Source organism: Branchiostoma floridae, chromosome 2 (assembly GCF_000003815.2).
Source record: "Branchiostoma floridae strain S238N-H82 chromosome 2, Bfl_VNyyK, whole genome shotgun sequence".
NCBI lineage: Eukaryota > Metazoa > Chordata > Leptocardii > Amphioxiformes > Branchiostomatidae > Branchiostoma > Branchiostoma floridae.
This window is the reverse complement of record NC_049980.1, coordinates 11612847-11628475: the sequence shown is the minus strand read 5'-3', so window position 1 is coordinate 11628475 and position 15629 is coordinate 11612847. Positions and strand designations below refer to the sequence as shown.

The window sequence follows — 15629 nt, the reverse complement described above, 5'->3', positions numbered from 1 at the left end:
CATGACTTAGCAAGTAATTTACATTTAATGTTTATAAACGTCGTTGACCAGCAGGGCTCTTGCCGGGTCTCTTTTTCAATTCCAGTTTCTTTCTCTTGTCTGTTGCCTCCTGTTGACAAAGACAAATACAAATACACATTTGAGAGTGAAAATTGCAAAACATCAAGTACAAACAATTAATCCCCGTCAAGGGGGCTGAGAAGTAGAAAAGAAGAAGAAGAACAATAAAGAATTAAAAAAAACACACAAAAAGTGCGAACACTTTTTAACATCTTTGGCCTCAGGGAGGAGCAAAATACACCCCAAGGATCAGGCCTAGAGCTTGTATAAAAAGGCCAACCCACCATGTTGTTATTGTTATTTATTGGGCGGGCCGACTATTCACTCTTTGCAGCCAGGGGCTGAATTGCGAGGAGCTTACAATAGGCGGGGCTAAATCGCAAGGGTCTGCGAGCTGCCATTCGGTGACCTCAATACGACTGTCGCAAGGGTCTGGAGCGAGCTGCCATTCGGCGCCACTCAGGTGACCTCAATATGACAGTGATTGCCCCAGGTGCGGCCAAGGTACTGTAGGTTTTGAACCACTCACACCGCACCATCGCACATGTGGCGGGTTCTTTAACGTGCCCGGGGTGTGCTCTCCCCAGACACGGGACCTCCATTTAACGTCCTATCCGAGGGACGACTCATTTTCACTTGAGTTAAGTGAGGAAAGTCGTGTAAAGTGCCTTTCCCAAGGGCACAAGATCGGCAGCACAGCAAGCGGATTCGATCCGGCGACCTCTCGGTCACGAGGCGAACACAATACCACTGTGCTACGCGGCCCCACAATGGGGTATCATAAGATAATGGGATTTTCAGGCTCACTATTAGATATAATCCTTGCGAGTAGACGTCGTCAAACCGACGACCATGATGACATTAGCCTAATACAGAACTGAATTCCCCCGAAATGTAGTAAATGACTTTGCCGCTAGGAGACGCAGTTGTACAATCTTTGTAGACTCTTTGGCACTGGAAATGCACATTTAGCTTTAAACTGTATGATAAATTCGAATATTTTTGTGTAGCAGTTTTGTGAAACATAGAATCCTGGCGTTACGATGTCAAATGTTACCAAAATGGATTCAGGGGAGGGCGGAAAAACCTGTTTAGTCACTGTTCGTCTGTTGAAGGTTAGGCACATACAGTGTTAAAGGTTAGGCGCAGCTATAGGGGCAGTGCGGATTTATGATAGTGATGACACCAGTCTCAGAAGGGCTAGATTGCCTGCTGTCTGATTTATTCTACACTGCATGCATCATGAAACGTCAGACACAGAACGAGTGACAGACAACTGACCTACAAAAGGTAGGTAAATGCCCTATTCCGTATGAGTTATCATACAAATGTAGATTTTCATTCTAATTACAAGTCTAGGAGTTACTTATGGAGAACTGTTTACGCCTATATTCTTACTACTGAAGTGAATGTCACTGAGTCTCTACATGTAAACTATAGTCATAGAGGTCGTGGAGGGCACCATGTTGGATTAGTGATCTAGCAACAACAATGAATAGCGTTTGGGCTTTTCATGCCTAAGGCACACGGCCGGCACTGATGTTAAGAGTTAGACACTGGGTAAGCTAGAAGCAATATGGAGGTCACCGTGTTGAATGTGAATAGCTGTACTAAGGAGCATATACAAACGACGAACGAGACAGCAATACTGATCATTACAGTCTTTCGTAGTTTTATAAGTAAGCAACGTTTTCATTTGTTATCCTTTGACGTCAAGGAACCAATGGTTCGACACTGAATGGACCACGATTTGAACGAAATGCTAACATTTTCGGTTGAGTAAATTCGAAAACGTATTCAGTTCAGATAGCTTGGAAATCTAATATTTTACCCTCTAATATTGCATCTGAACTGAGCGGTTATGAATTCACTTCATGCTGAAACGCAGGCGTTATACCCGTGTATATCTTCCCATTACAGTGACCACAAGAAAGCGCATCATGACAACAGATAACAGGGTCGACACGCTAAAGCTAGCGACAGCCATCACCCTTTGCCTGTGCGTTGTTTTCATGCTGTACGTCTCCTACACGCCTGACGAGATCTCGGAGTTCGTTCTGCTCAACGACAGGCTGCAACCTATGCCTGTCAGAGATGTCATGGCTCCGCCTATATTAGTTCGACAAGACAGACAACACTTACAAGCGCTCCCTGCGGTCCAGGCGGTAACTGCAGAAACATCATGCACTCCTAAGAAAAATTTTGTTTTCATCAAGGTAAAAGTCTATTCAATCTATTGACTACTATTCCAGCTACTACTATTATGTATTTTTATCGTCAACTGTTTGTGCTGCTACTGTCAAGCGAAATGCTTATGAGAAATAATGTCAGATGTGAGGCAGAAGCAACATGTCTTGTAGATATAAAACATCTTGTCTAATTCAATTTCCTGCATATTTTGAATTGTGGTGGAAGGATTTAAGATTTTCACATTTCCTTCTCAGGTCCAACAAGAAACGGCCTCCAACACAGTGCAGAGAATCTTGCTTCGCTATGCGTACCGACACAATCTCACCGTTATGTTACCAAGATCAGGTTAGCTATCGTTTTCCATTTTCATGTTGCTTAGAGTATCCTATGTCTGAATTATCTTTTGTTTTACTGCACTATACTTACAGGGTTTTAAAAACATGTCAGTATTTAACGCAATGCATAAGTGCATGGTCTTTGGTATCTTTGTTTACGAAAAAGAATCCCACTCTTGCACACTTCGAGATCGATTCAGCAATATTCAGTATTGTTGGCGCCGGTCTCCATGACTCTCGTGTGCTTTTAACAGGTGGCTCCTTCCGTTGGTTAACGTTCACTGATGACTTCGACGGACTTCCGGTGAAAGACGGAAACTACAATGTCATCGCCCACCATCTGAGATACAGCGAAGAAATAAAAAGGTTAAGTTTTAACTTAATAAAAACATGCAACTGTTGGTAAAATTGCTGGACATACCACCAAACTCAATATCTTCCATTGTTATACAATAGAAGCCAGTTAAGCACAACGGATTACCGCACACGGTATTAATATTATTAATTTCACGGAATCCCCAAATCCAAAAATACTGCGGTCCAGTTGGATAATTGCACGAAGTACGTTCTTGGCAAATGGGGTGTGCAATTCTTATATCCCTAGTCTGCTCTTCTTATATGAACATACTTTTGGATGAAAATGGATCTCAACGTATTTTTTAGTGTTCCCGTTACAGTAAATTTCTTTTGTACACGGCCACTTGGTTACTTTTCATATATACTTTGATGTTTTCAAAGTAAAGATCTTGATCTTATTGAGTACTGTCCCCGCCGTTACCCATGTAGGAAGATGCCAGAGGACACAGTTTATTTCACCATACTCCAGCACCCAGTGAGCCACATGAAGTCTTCCTTCCACCAGTGGAGACTCCATAAACACTACAACATCAGCAGTAAGGACCCCGTCAATGCGTTTTTTAAGGATCCTTACCTGTACTCCATCAACGATTCAGCCACCTTCAAGACATATCATCCCATCAAAAACCGCCAGGCGTTCGACTTAGGATTCAACACGAGTTGGCAATGGGGTGATCAGCATACCAAGGCTCACTTTAAGGAGTTGGCAAAAACAATAAGAGTCGTGTTACTCGTTGAGCGATTCGACGAATCGTTGGTTATGCTCAAGAGACTCATGTGTTGGGACACGCAGGATATCTTATACCAGCCTGTCAGTAACTTTGAGACGAACCGCTACACAAATGTAACTCTACGTCACAAACAAGAGATGGCGTTCAGAAACTGGAGCAGCATTGACTTTGCCCTCTATGACTACTCTCAAAAAATGTTCAATGAAACGTCCAAACGCATCGGTCCAGGTTTTATGAACGAAGTACAGTATTTTAGACGTTTGAATTCGTGGGTGTATTTTGAAGGATGTAGGGGGCATCGCGGGCGAAATTTCACTCATTTTGGAGTGGAAAAAAGTAGGTGGCACGACAGGTTTGAATCGGACGGGGCGCTCTGTGTGGCGATCGAACGATCGCGAGGTATTTGGGACGCAAAGCTTGGGTTACGACAAAATGCAGAGTTCCGAAAATCCAACGAGATTTCTGTTCCTGCTGCAAATATTACAAATCTCGGTAGTAAGACTGGTTCAATTAGTTTGGAACTGAAAACAAAAAAGAAAGCATCAAAACGAAAAAGGGGATTCTTAAAGGCCGGTCCCAAACAACTGTTTGATAATTTGCTATTGAAAGAAAAGAAGAAGGAAAAGAAGACATCGAAACGCATAAAGACGAAAGAAAAAGGGAGGAAAACTTAAGAGCCAGAAAAGACACAATCTGTAGGGCAAGAAAATGAAATCAAAGCCAGTGTGTATGTTTAGCTAAACCAATGAAAAGTACACAGCATCGAGACCTTAGATATTAGAGAACATTGACTTTACTGCTACTCTATACAGAATGTAACAATCTTTATACATGTTTTACATTTATTTTTACATTGTTATGTTTTCGTGGCTAAATGATTCCCTTAAGATCCGTGATTGTTACTAACGGCTTTGGGAAAGACGATATGCTACGTTTGGACCCCACAGCGCCACACAAAACATTTCAAGATAACGTCTACAGCAATGGGCAAATATCGGTAAAAAGTATTAAAGATATAGATACAAACAAATTCGTAGAATTTTTTTCTCTGAAGAAAAATGTTGGTATGGTACATATTGATGACGTACCCATATGGTTGGTTTAAGGTTAGAATGTACATATCACTATGGTACCATATGGTATGTAAAAGAACAGTCAACGGTAATCCGTGACAGACATGTTCATGTAATTTGCATAACCCTCAGTTTGGTAGAGCAAGCCATTACCAGTTCACCGCCATGGTGATTTGACGTTTCCCCGACTGATTCTGGGGCTGGGGCTATTTGCACCGACTGCTATTGAGCGTGTTCTTCGCCAGCTGCTTCGGATGCCATCTCTGTCTGGATTTGAGTTCTAGGCATCCATCTGGAAAACACAAGTGAGCTGTGAAGTCTACCACCTCAAGTTACTACAAATCTTTGAGGTTTCAAGTGTTTGGTACAGGACAACTGCATATATCAAATGCACAATGTTGTACCTAAAAATTATGAAGCAACATTTATCATGCTGACCTGTTTAAATGAAAAGTAATTGTGTAATGATAAAAGGCTTATTAATAAGGTATGTGTACTCATCTCCTTTTCAAGCAGTAGACAAGTGTTGCCAGCAGTAACAGGAAGCACAGGATCCCGAGAACAATACCTACAATGGCACCTATAGGGTTAAAGGGTCAAAATTTGTATGGCATTCTTTTACACTGTACGACTTACCATTACATATTACTGTAGTTGTATCTACAATTATGTATCTTTGGCATTTATGTGCCAATATGTCATCTGTATACCAAGCGTGTAAGGTTTAGTGTACTGCAGCAATTGTTGATACATTTTCTTATCTTAACACAAAAAAGCTGCTATCCTGATATAAAAAAAAATCACTTTAAACAAAAGATAATAATGAATTACACTTTTTCTCAAATATCCTCTCTACTACGACGGCACTCTAACCGCACACTTTCTCTCTGACAGATAGCATATTGAATTGTAGTACTCTTTGTGTGTTTTGTTGTATGATGTACCCAGTATGAAATAGAAGGTTATATCGATCCGTTTTAGGTCGTAGTCAGAGCACAGCACAGCGCGATCGCCGTCTAGTAAAAAGGGGTACTTACCCACACCCAAACCGTTGTTTCCTCCTATTCCAACAGAGCAGTTGTGCCCGGTGTACCCTGGCCCACAGACACACGTGTACATGTCCAGCTCCGCCGTGCTTGACAATGACATTCTTTTTCATGATGCGTGCTACCACTACATGTACAGCTTCATTGCCTTTTCAAATGTCTGGGGAAGACCAAGGCGCCCACCTGCTGTTTGAACACCTCGGATCTCCTCAAAGATGAACCCGGAGATTCTGCCGACGTCTTCCGGAATGTGTCGTGTAGCACCCGCGCTACGGTGAGCCTTGGCCTCCCCCTTCGCAGCCCTTGCCTCCGATACCGATCGATTGGAGATGAAAAGAGACGGGCTCGAATTAGCTGCCTCGCCTCGCTGTAACAAACGCAAAATGCTCAACGGATACCCAACGGTAAGTGGGTAATGTGGGCCACACAATAAGAACTACACAAATCTCATAAACTGCAATGAATTAAGAGCGATCGCTGTTGTTGTTTATATCCGGAGTATTTGACGGCTGGTGCCTACCAGGACGTCAGAAGATTGGATTAAAAATTGATATTTAAATCAGCAGATCAAATTACTGGTTAATATGTAAACCAATATTTTGCCAAACACCTGCTTTTTGCCTACCACTACCGTGACATCATCGCGATCGATCGTATGCTAAGCAGAGCCTGTCGTTATTCTCACCGTATAAAACGCCACGGTCGTCTCGTAGATGACCCCGGATATTTCTCTACATCTCCGGATCCCGGGGTGTTGTCGCGAAGCGGTAACGGTTGGCATCTCCCTTCGGCAGCCCTTGCCGTGTGTAGATATTTCTGGTTATGGTGAGAGTTCGTGAGAAGAAGCAGGTAACGTTAAGGCCTCATGTTGTAAAAGAATCGAAAATGGTCTGGGGGAGATGAACAAATGTGTGTCCAACACAGGTGAAAATAATTACTGGTCAGTGATTGGTCAAGCAATCAGTCATCCCTCAGGCATCATTGGTCCTGGTCATGTGCTGCAAGTAATTTCATTATTTCAAATAGCCAATCGAAGAAGTGCATTCTTTTGACCAATGACACCATGTGGTATTTTTAGACTAGAAGAATCGTGGACAGCGTCGCGTCATATGTCTGCCAGGTGTCTGAGTTGACGGGCTTAAATACCTCGCAGCTTACCAGTACAGAACAACATCACGGCCGCTCGGTGACGGAGTCCTTTGTCCTTTCAGCGTCCTTCCTTAGATAACAGGTTAGTTTGGTCGTACTTTACAGAGTGTTTTTATGTGTGTTTATACGTTTTGTATAACTTATTATCAGTCCAATGTTATTTCAAAAATTGATAGCGTATACGTAAACGTTGAATTCTTTTGTGACCGTCGGATGATACAAAAACGCAGACCAAGCTTCACTTACATGCAAGGCATACCTGTGCCTTATCTATTGCCTTAATCATTTCTTGACGTTAGTCTGTCTTAAACTAATTGTTATTTCACTTTCTTGCTTACAGGATCTCATTGGTGCCATCAAGTCCGGATCAAGTGCAGCTGCAATGTTCCTGGTGGGACTTATCCTGGATGAGAGGTTGTCCGATGCCATCTCCACGGCTAGCTGTACGGTGACGTCCAGAATGATCGGTGCTTCTGTATACACCCTGCCAGAGGACCTGAAACTAAGATAAGTTCTTGTTTGTTTTATTGGGTGTAAAACGGAAACATCTCGCAGAGATCGATGGGCTGGGAATGACTTGTCGGTGGCATGATAAGAAGGAAATAATTTGCGCGGCCTTACAAAAAAAGCAAGAAGCCTGTCTTTAACTAATTGAAATTTCGCTTTGTTGCTTCCAGGACCCTATTGGTGCCATCAAGGTGACGTCCAGAAAAATCGGTGCTCGGGTTTACGCCCAGCCAAGGAACCTGAAACTAAGTTAAGTACTCTTATGTCTTATGGGGTGTAAAATGGAAATATATAGCAGAGATCGGCATGATAGGAAGTAAATTAGTTGTGACGTTTCGTTAATTGAATTCTTGGTTGTAGGTAAGGTGCTTGAGTGTGTTCTGTTGACATTCCGAGCGATGTTGTCGGGAGGGGTTTACATTAGGACATTTTGTAAATGGGGGCTCCTTTTGCATTCAGGGCTTCAGTCCGTTTCTGTGGTGTACAGGCCTGGTGTGTGGCTGGTTTGGTTTCTGTGATTATGTCGAAGGCCGGAATGGTATTCGGTCAATTTTTTCAAATTCTGTTCTTTATAAACAGGGTTTTCCCTGGTTCACCATCTGTTGTCATTTCTGTTTTATGTCATGGTCAGTGGTTGTCGGGGACCTAGACCATAACATAATCTGCCTCGTGTTGTTTTCTTGGGTCCCGAACCAAGAGAACGGCACAGGCCAGAAAGGAGGACAGGTGGCTGAAGAGCCTATTTAATATTAATAGTTTAGTCGTTTAGATAAAACTTGCCATCTCGGCGTCGACATAGTCACAGAAACTGAATCAGCTATGCATTGGGCTTGTATATCACAGAAGCAGACTGAAGCAATGAGTGCAGAAGTAGCAATTGCTCTCGAAAATTCAAGCAAAACAAAGGCAGCATTATGCCAAAAGCAGCATTACTTAGGATTTAACCAAAGCACACTCAACACCCTGCCAACAAACAAGAGGTATAATGATTTCTCTCGCTATTTCTATGTTAAAACTAGAACTGAAATTACAATGACAAAACAAGTGAACTTCCTGTCATGCCAATACACGTAGCTGGGATTTCTTTTATGTATATTGTTATGTATAGTCTTCCCATATTTCTGGGTTAGGTTTAATTTTGTCTCGTCTTTTCTCCCGAGGATCATCGCAATGTAGAAGAATTGTCTGGATGCGGAAAGGGAGGCGAGGACTGGCGAAGGAAGGTGCCGAACGTGAGCGAACGGGCTTCACAGTCTTCTATGACAAGGTATATCGTACTGTATTGTGTGACAACACACAGCTTTTAGCTATAGGACAATAGTCTTTGTCAATTAATAACTTTTTTTTTTCATTTATGTTGTCAAGTTTAAGTTTACACCGTAAATCAATTTGATTTTTTGTACCTTAAAAATTTCAGTAAAAAGTTCAGTAGTCTTTGTTTTTTCTTATTTGCCTATGTGGCTCTGAATGGAGTGAAGTATGTATATCAATTCATGCATGTGTAATATGGCTCGGCTCAGGTAAAACAATTTGGTCATAGACAGTAGTGTGTACTAGTATTTTGGGTGTGAAGTTTCTAGGTACTAGCCATTCAGGCATTGAGCCTTTTGTGTTTGTCGCGGCTGAGTTATGGCAGCTTATACATACGTCTGTTTCTACTACCGATTTGTTAGAACTGTCTAGTTGGTAAGCGAGGAAAGGTGCTGGCTGGGAATGGAGGTGTAAAGCGTCACCGCTACTGAAAGTGATTCGTGACAGCATCCGGTGCATCACCAAGCCAAGGAGGCACAAGTGTTTCCCAACATAGACAAGGTATTGACCAAATTCCCGTTTGCCTTTCGACAGGCATTAAGCCTTGTGCAGCGGTGTTGAGACAAATGATGCATGTTTGTTTCTTTTACCTATGTTAGAAATGTCCAGACGCCATAAGGGAGGAGAGGTGCTGGTAATGGAGGTGTAAAGCATCACCGTCACTGACAATATCGTGCTTCGTGACAACACCGAGTGCATCACCAAGGAGGTGGACAGTCTTTCCTATATGATAAGTTGTTTGTGTTGTACAATATTGTCTGAATGCAGTTTGTAGCATAGCAACCTTTATTAATGACTGATGTCCTTGTAACTTGGCGAATGTGAGCTTAGTTTCAATGGTTGATGAACAATGTTGAGGTGAACAATGCTTGATAGAGTTTTCTTTTTCTTTTCAAGATTAGGACTGGTTGAACAGTTAGGCTGTGAGTCAGATGATGCTTGCTCACCTTCCGGCCCAGCTCTTCTTCTGCACCTGTGTGGGAGGGAGGAAGCAGACCATGAGACTGTTGATAGGTGGGTGCATTGTCTACAACTCGTTCCAACCTGACCCTGCCTACAAATTTTTCAAAAATTCAGGCCACTGTCACTGTTGTTGAACCGTCTCTACCAACTTTGACCTGGTTAAGATCAGTAAGCAATAATTTGACCATTCGCGTTACACTTTAGCGATACGTACATTACAGTAGTCTATTAACTTCCTCTGCATAATTTGTCACAATCTCTACTCATTGCAGGGCATAAGGCTTCCTTCCTTCAAAAATATTTTGATTAGAAAGCTAGTAACAAAACGATGGAAGTCTAGCTCATCATCATTGATTGTAATCCACTTTCTTGCAGTCACAATAAGTTGGGAAGGAGACATCTCTCAGCAGCTTCCGGGACCGCATTGATGCCATGAATTCCTGATCAACTGCAGCTACAACGTTCATGGTGGGACTTATCCTGGTGAGAGATTGTCCGACACCATCTCCACTGTGACGTCCAGAAAGATCGGTGCTCGTGTGTGCGCCCTGTGATCTGAGTGATTTAGCCAGTAGGGCGTTAGGACATTTTGTAAATGGAGGCTCCTTTTGCCCTCAGGGTTTCTGTGGTGTACAAGCTTGGTGTGTGGCTGATTTTGTTTTTGTGACTGTGTCGATGGCCAGGATTGTATTCAGTCAGTTACTGTTAATTTTGTTCTTTATAAACAGGGTTTTCCCTGGTTCACCATTTGTTGTCATTTCTGTTTTATGTCATGGTCAGTGGTTGTCGGGGACCTAGACCATTACATAATCTGCCTCGTGTTGTTTTCTTGGGTCCCGAACCAGGAGAACGGCACAGGCCAGAAAAGAAGGCATGTGGTTGAAAAAGCCTTCTTTATATTAGTATTTATGTCCTTTAGATAATGCTAGACTTCTTGGTATCGACGCAGTCACAGAAACCGAATCAATACAAACAGAATGCAAAGTGTACAATTTTACAGTTATCATGTATAACACGATGTTAGATACATGTACATATAGTTCAGCTTGCTTACGTTAGGTGTTAGGTATAGCTTTCCCAATATTTCTGAGTGAAGGTACATTGGCTTTTTTTTTGGAAAGAGGCTTGGAGATGTAATGTTGTTTAGACGCTTTTTGTTAGCAGCCTCTGTTTCTGAGTGTATTTGTTTGATGCCATTCCAGTACAGAGGTGGCTGACGCTAGAATGTTTTTTTTTTTTGTGTTTTATTTTATTTTATTGCCGCAGAAAAGTGGTCTACATGTTGGAATTCAGTAAATGTCAGCATTGTCCGTTTATTGTGTAGAGGTTGTAGCCCTTTAAATCAGTTGTTTGGAAATTTCCCAAGTAACTGAGGCTAAGGCTGGCGCTGACACTAACACAAGAAGACACATGCACACATACACACTAACAGACTAACGCCACCAAACACAACAGTTTTGACGGACACTAATAATCAGCTGCCTTAGCCTTAGACTGAAACAATTCTATGATTCTTTAAGTACAAAGGCTCCACGCTACCTCTATACCATGTACTGACAATGTCAATATTTACTGATTTTAGCTTTTTTATCCACTATGTCCTAGAGTGAGGGTAGTTGTAAACCTAAATGAGTTAGATGTTCATTTTTTTTATGCTAGAGTATCTTCATTTATTATGCAGTTCATGTATTATACACTTTGTATTTCTCTATTTTGCTATTAAACAAATATGCTGAAATCGGATGATTGTGTAGTGTACGTGTTTTTTTTTACAGTAGAATTAAAATGGCTTGGTTCTCTCTTCTCACACCCTCAACCAGGCCTTACCTCACAGAACCATCAACGTCATGTGGAATGGTTGCCCCCCCCCCCCCTCTAGCTCTGGAGTCTAACCACATGTGAATGGTTGTTTTCCACTACCATAGGATTTCTTTCAAGAATCTTTAACCCCATGTGAAATGGATGGCCCCTTTCCAGATCCTTAACCCCATGTGAAATGGATGCCTCCCTTTCCAGATTCTCAACTCGATATAAAATATATGACAAACACAAGTAAAATGCATCAGTTGGAAAGGTTGAAATCATTTGGCGAAGGTATGGGGTCGTGCAAGTCCAATTCCGCTTGTAGTTTGAAAGCTTAATCACAAATGCGCTATCTGTTATATATAAATTCGTAGAATATTTCTTTTCTCTAAGAAACATGTTGATATGGTACATATAGATGACGTACCCCATGTAGTCGGTTTAGGGTTAGAAATTGAAATGTGTATTTCACTATGGTTATGTAAAAGAGCCTACACTCAACGGTTATCACTGATAGACATGTTTATGCCATTCAACAATTTGTATAACCCTATCTCAGTTTGGTAGAGCTATAAGCCAGCCGTGTCCAGTTCTCCGCCATGATGGGTTGACGTTTCCCCGACTGATTCTTATGTTGTCGTTATTTGCACGGACTTCTATTGAGTGCGTTCTTCGCCAGCTGCTTCGGGTGACATGTCTGGCTGGATTTGTGATCTAGGCATCCATCTGGAAAACACAAGTGAGCCGTGAAGTCTACCACCTTAAGTTACTACAAATATTTGTTTATTTTGAGCTTTCAAGTGTTTCATCCAAGCAACTATATTTTTTAAATAAAAATCTAGTGCGCAATGTTGTACGTAGAAATTATGATGAACATTACCATGCTGACCTATTTCAATGAAAAGTAATAGGATAATAATGAGAGGCTTATCTATAAGGTATGTGTTCTCACCTCCTTTTCAAGTAGTAGACTAGTACAGCCATCAGTGACAGGAAGCAGAGGATCCCGAGAACAATACCTACAATGGCACCTAGGGTTCAAGGGTCAAACTTTGTAAGACATTTCATCACACTGTACGACTTTCCATTACATATTACTGTAGTTGTATCTACAATTTTGTATCTGTGGCATTTATGTGGCAATATGTCATCTGTATACCAAGCGTGTAAGGTTTAGTGTACTGCAGCAATTGTGACATTATCTTATCTTAACACAAAAAGCTGATATGATCATGATATAAAAAAAAACACTTGAACAAAAGATAATAATGAATTACACTTTTTCTCAAATAGCATTTCTACTAGGACGGCACTCTAGCCTCGCACACACTCTCTCTCTCTCTGACAGATCGCACAACGAATTGTAGTTTACTCTTTGTGTGTTTTGTTGTATGATGTACCCAGTATAAAATCGAAAGTTACACCGATCTGCTTTAGGTCGTAGTCTGGTGGAAAGGGGTACTTACCGACACCCAAACCGTTGTTCTGCATCTGCATAAGATACCCCCAAATGACCCCGCGAGGGGCAAAAGTAGGGGGGGGGGGGAGCTGAGGCTCCCGGGTTAGGACGGGCAGGCCGCCTGCCTGGCACGGAAGTGCTCAACGTTGGGAGCGCTTACAACCGTGCCAGGCAGGGCATTCCACTCGGGAATTGTGCGTGGGGAAAAAAGAATGTTTGTAGATATCGGTGCGTGCGAATATGTGTTGATATTTGAAGTCGTGACTACCCCGGGTGCGCCCTTGGGCAGGCTTCAGAATATTGCTGGCGTCTATGTTAATATTATTGTTGACTACTTTATAGAAAAAGGTGAGGCGGGCGTTCCTCCTCCTTTCGGAGAGAGGGCGCCACTGCAGGTCTGAAAGCATTTGTGTCACGCTGCTAGTCTGCCGGTTGTCATTTAGGGTCACTCGGGCTTCCCTGCGCTGGACGGCCTCCACCGCCTGTATCCCTTTGTCGGTGTACGGGTCCCAGACGATGGCACTATATTCCAAGTGAGGCCGTACCAGCGCTTTGTAACAAGTGGCCTTGACCCTAGATGGACAATGGGTCAAGTTGCGCCGAATGACTCCTAGGACCTTACCAGCTTTGCTAGTGGCGTGGTTGATATGGGTGTCCCACCGCAAATCGTCGGACAGTTGTACTCCAAGATAGGGGTGGGACTTAACACCGGTAAGGGCTTCTCCACAGAGGGAGTACTGAGTTATGATGGGGTGCTTTTTACGGGTGATATGGAGGATGTGACATTTAGAGGGGTTGAACGACATGAGCCAACGATTTTGCCATTCTGTTAGCGCATCGAGGTCAGACTGCAGCCCTTGTGCGTCAGAAGGCTTGCTGATAGTTCGATAAATCAAGCAATCGTCAGCAAACAGTCGAACATGTGAGCCAACGGAATCAGGTAGGTCATTAATGTAGAGCAGGAATAGCAGAGGGCCTAACATAGTACCCTGCGGAACTCCAGAGGTGACCTTGACAGCTTTAGATGTTCCACCGTCAAAGACAACCCTCTGGGTTCTCTCCGTAAGGAAGGCCCTAAGCCAAGACTGAAGGAGGCCAGAAATACCATAGTGCTCGAGCTTGCTCAGCAGACGTTCGTGTGGCACAGTATCGAATGCAGGGCTTTAGCCAGCTCGAAATTTTTTTCCGTCAGCCAATTACAATTGTCGCGAAAACCGCGAAAATTAATTAGAAGGGCTGAACTGAGACCTTGAAAAACGGGTTTTAATGAGATTATCGTATGCGAAAGGGCACCGACACACATTGTCAACAATCATAACAATAGCAAAACAAACAGTGTGTGGCTTTTACGGCCGTGGACGGCGTCCCCAAGCCGCCTGTAGCTTCCACCAAGGATTTTTGTCCGTCAAGGTTGACGGATTGGTTTTAAAATTTTTCCGTCAGACGCAGCAAATTTCCGTCAATTGACGGAAAAACGGACGCTGGCTAGACCCCTGATCGAATGCTTTGCTAAAGTCAAGCACCGCGGCATCGACCTGTTTGTTCTGGTCCATGTTCTTGGCCAGGTCTTGGAGGGTAAGCACCAGCTGGCTCTCGCAGGACAGACCCTTCCTGAAGCCGTGTTGCGCAGGGGACAGAATGCCATGAGCGTCTAGATGTTTCATCATGTGGCTGTGCACGATGTGTTCGAGCACTTTACCACAGACCGATGTCAGAGACACCGGCCTATAGTTTGATGGCAAGGTTCTGTCCCCCTTTTTGAAGATTGGAGCGATGTTAGCTGTTCTCCAATCTTCAGGAACATCTCCCGTGGATATTGACTGGGAGAATATGACCTGTAATATTGGCGCAATTTTGCCACCTATTCCAACAGAGCAGTTGTCCCCGGTGTACCCTGGCCCACAGACACACGTGTACATGTCCAGCCCATCCAAACACGTGGCCCCGTTAGCACAAGGTTGGGATGCACAGTCATCGATGCTTGGGACGTGCAGAAAAGTATCGGAAATCATCAGGATGTTTTCATGGAAATGAATTGAGAAAATCTAAGACATTCAAAACTTTTAAAGAATAGATTTATCTTCACTTAAAGTCAATGACGCTAATCTATACTGTTGTATGCTGTTGTTTTCTTCTTCTTCTTCTTGTCTGCCAAAAATCTCTTGAATTAGAGGCTAGGCAGTATGAAAGAAGAAGAAGGAAGAGTTGTGGTAAGATTCTTATTTTGAGTGAGTGAATGAATAATTAAAGAATGAGTGAGTGAGTGAATGAGAGAGCGAGTGAGTGAGTGAATATAAACTTTTTGATTTATTGCTTATTTATTTGGCTTCACAGATGATATACTTGATGAATGCTAGGTGGCGCTTTTAGCAGTGGTAGTGTTTACGTGTTGGTGTGTTTCAGTTCTCATTAAACGCGTATTTCTGGTCATTTGCGGACATATCGGACCTTAATCTTCACACAGGGCGGCAGATGAACTGTATCGCTACACACTGACGACAGAACTTGAGCGGTTCGTGTTATTTAGAATAGTGACCAGATCATGCAAGTTACCGGCGTTGGCAAGAGTGGGAGGGTGAGAACAATGGAATTCCAGAGCACCCCAGCCTCCAGGCGTCATAACTGAGTTCTGCGATCATCGAGTG

General features: G+C 42.9%; 2 protein-coding genes and 2 long non-coding RNA genes across 12 annotated transcripts; 2 read left to right on the top strand and 2 right to left on the bottom strand.

The window, feature by feature from the left end:
* Positions 1-1051: 1051 nt before the first annotated feature.
* On the top strand, positions 1052-4371 carry LOC118410147 (galactose-3-O-sulfotransferase 2-like). Of its 2 annotated transcripts, XM_035811676.1 has the most exons (5): positions 1052-1350; positions 1981-2276; positions 2505-2595; positions 2840-2951; positions 3372-4371. In XM_035811676.1, the coding sequence occupies exons 2-5, from the start codon at positions 2001-2003 to the stop codon at positions 4345-4347; spliced, it is 1455 nt and encodes a 484-aa protein (XP_035667569.1). In that variant the 5' UTR covers positions 1052-1350; positions 1981-2000; the 3' UTR covers positions 4348-4371. The 2 variants fall into 2 exon arrangements, with proteins under 2 accessions (XP_035667569.1, XP_035667568.1); XM_035811675.1 differs by lacking the exon at positions 1052-1350 and having other exon boundaries at positions 1368-2276.
* A 79-nt stretch (positions 4372-4450) lies between these two features.
* LOC118410148 lies at positions 4451-6808 on the bottom strand. Of its 7 annotated transcripts, none has more exons than XR_004830530.1 (4): positions 6478-6808; positions 5784-6159; positions 5244-5326; positions 4451-5038 (listed from the first exon to the last, which is right to left on the bottom strand). XR_004830530.1 is itself a non-coding variant. In XM_035811677.1 (4 exons), the coding sequence occupies exons 1-4, from the start codon at positions 6571-6573 to the stop codon at positions 4969-4971; spliced, it is 429 nt and encodes a 142-aa protein (XP_035667570.1). In that variant the 5' UTR covers positions 6574-6800; the 3' UTR covers positions 4451-4968. The 7 variants fall into 7 exon arrangements, 4 of the variants coding, with proteins under 4 accessions (XP_035667570.1, XP_035667571.1, XP_035667574.1 ...); XR_004830529.1 differs by having other exon boundaries at positions 5244-5314; XM_035811677.1 differs by having other exon boundaries at positions 5248-5326; positions 5976-6159; positions 6478-6800.
* An 87-nt stretch (positions 6809-6895) lies between these two features.
* LOC118410149 lies at positions 6896-11463 on the top strand. Of its 2 annotated transcripts, none has more exons than XR_004830531.1 (6): positions 6896-7023; positions 7282-8715; positions 9122-9260; positions 9359-9468; positions 9662-9773; positions 10098-11463. It is a non-coding gene; the product is annotated as an uncharacterized LOC118410149 (long non-coding RNA). The 2 variants fall into 2 exon arrangements; XR_004830532.1 differs by having other exon boundaries at positions 9657-9773.
* LOC118410150 lies at positions 10984-13010 on the bottom strand. Its single transcript, XR_004830533.1, has 3 exons — positions 12992-13010; positions 12478-12556; positions 10984-12251 (listed from the first exon to the last, which is right to left on the bottom strand). It is a non-coding gene; the product is annotated as an uncharacterized LOC118410150 (long non-coding RNA).
* Between the last annotated feature and the right edge of the window lie 2619 nt (positions 13011-15629).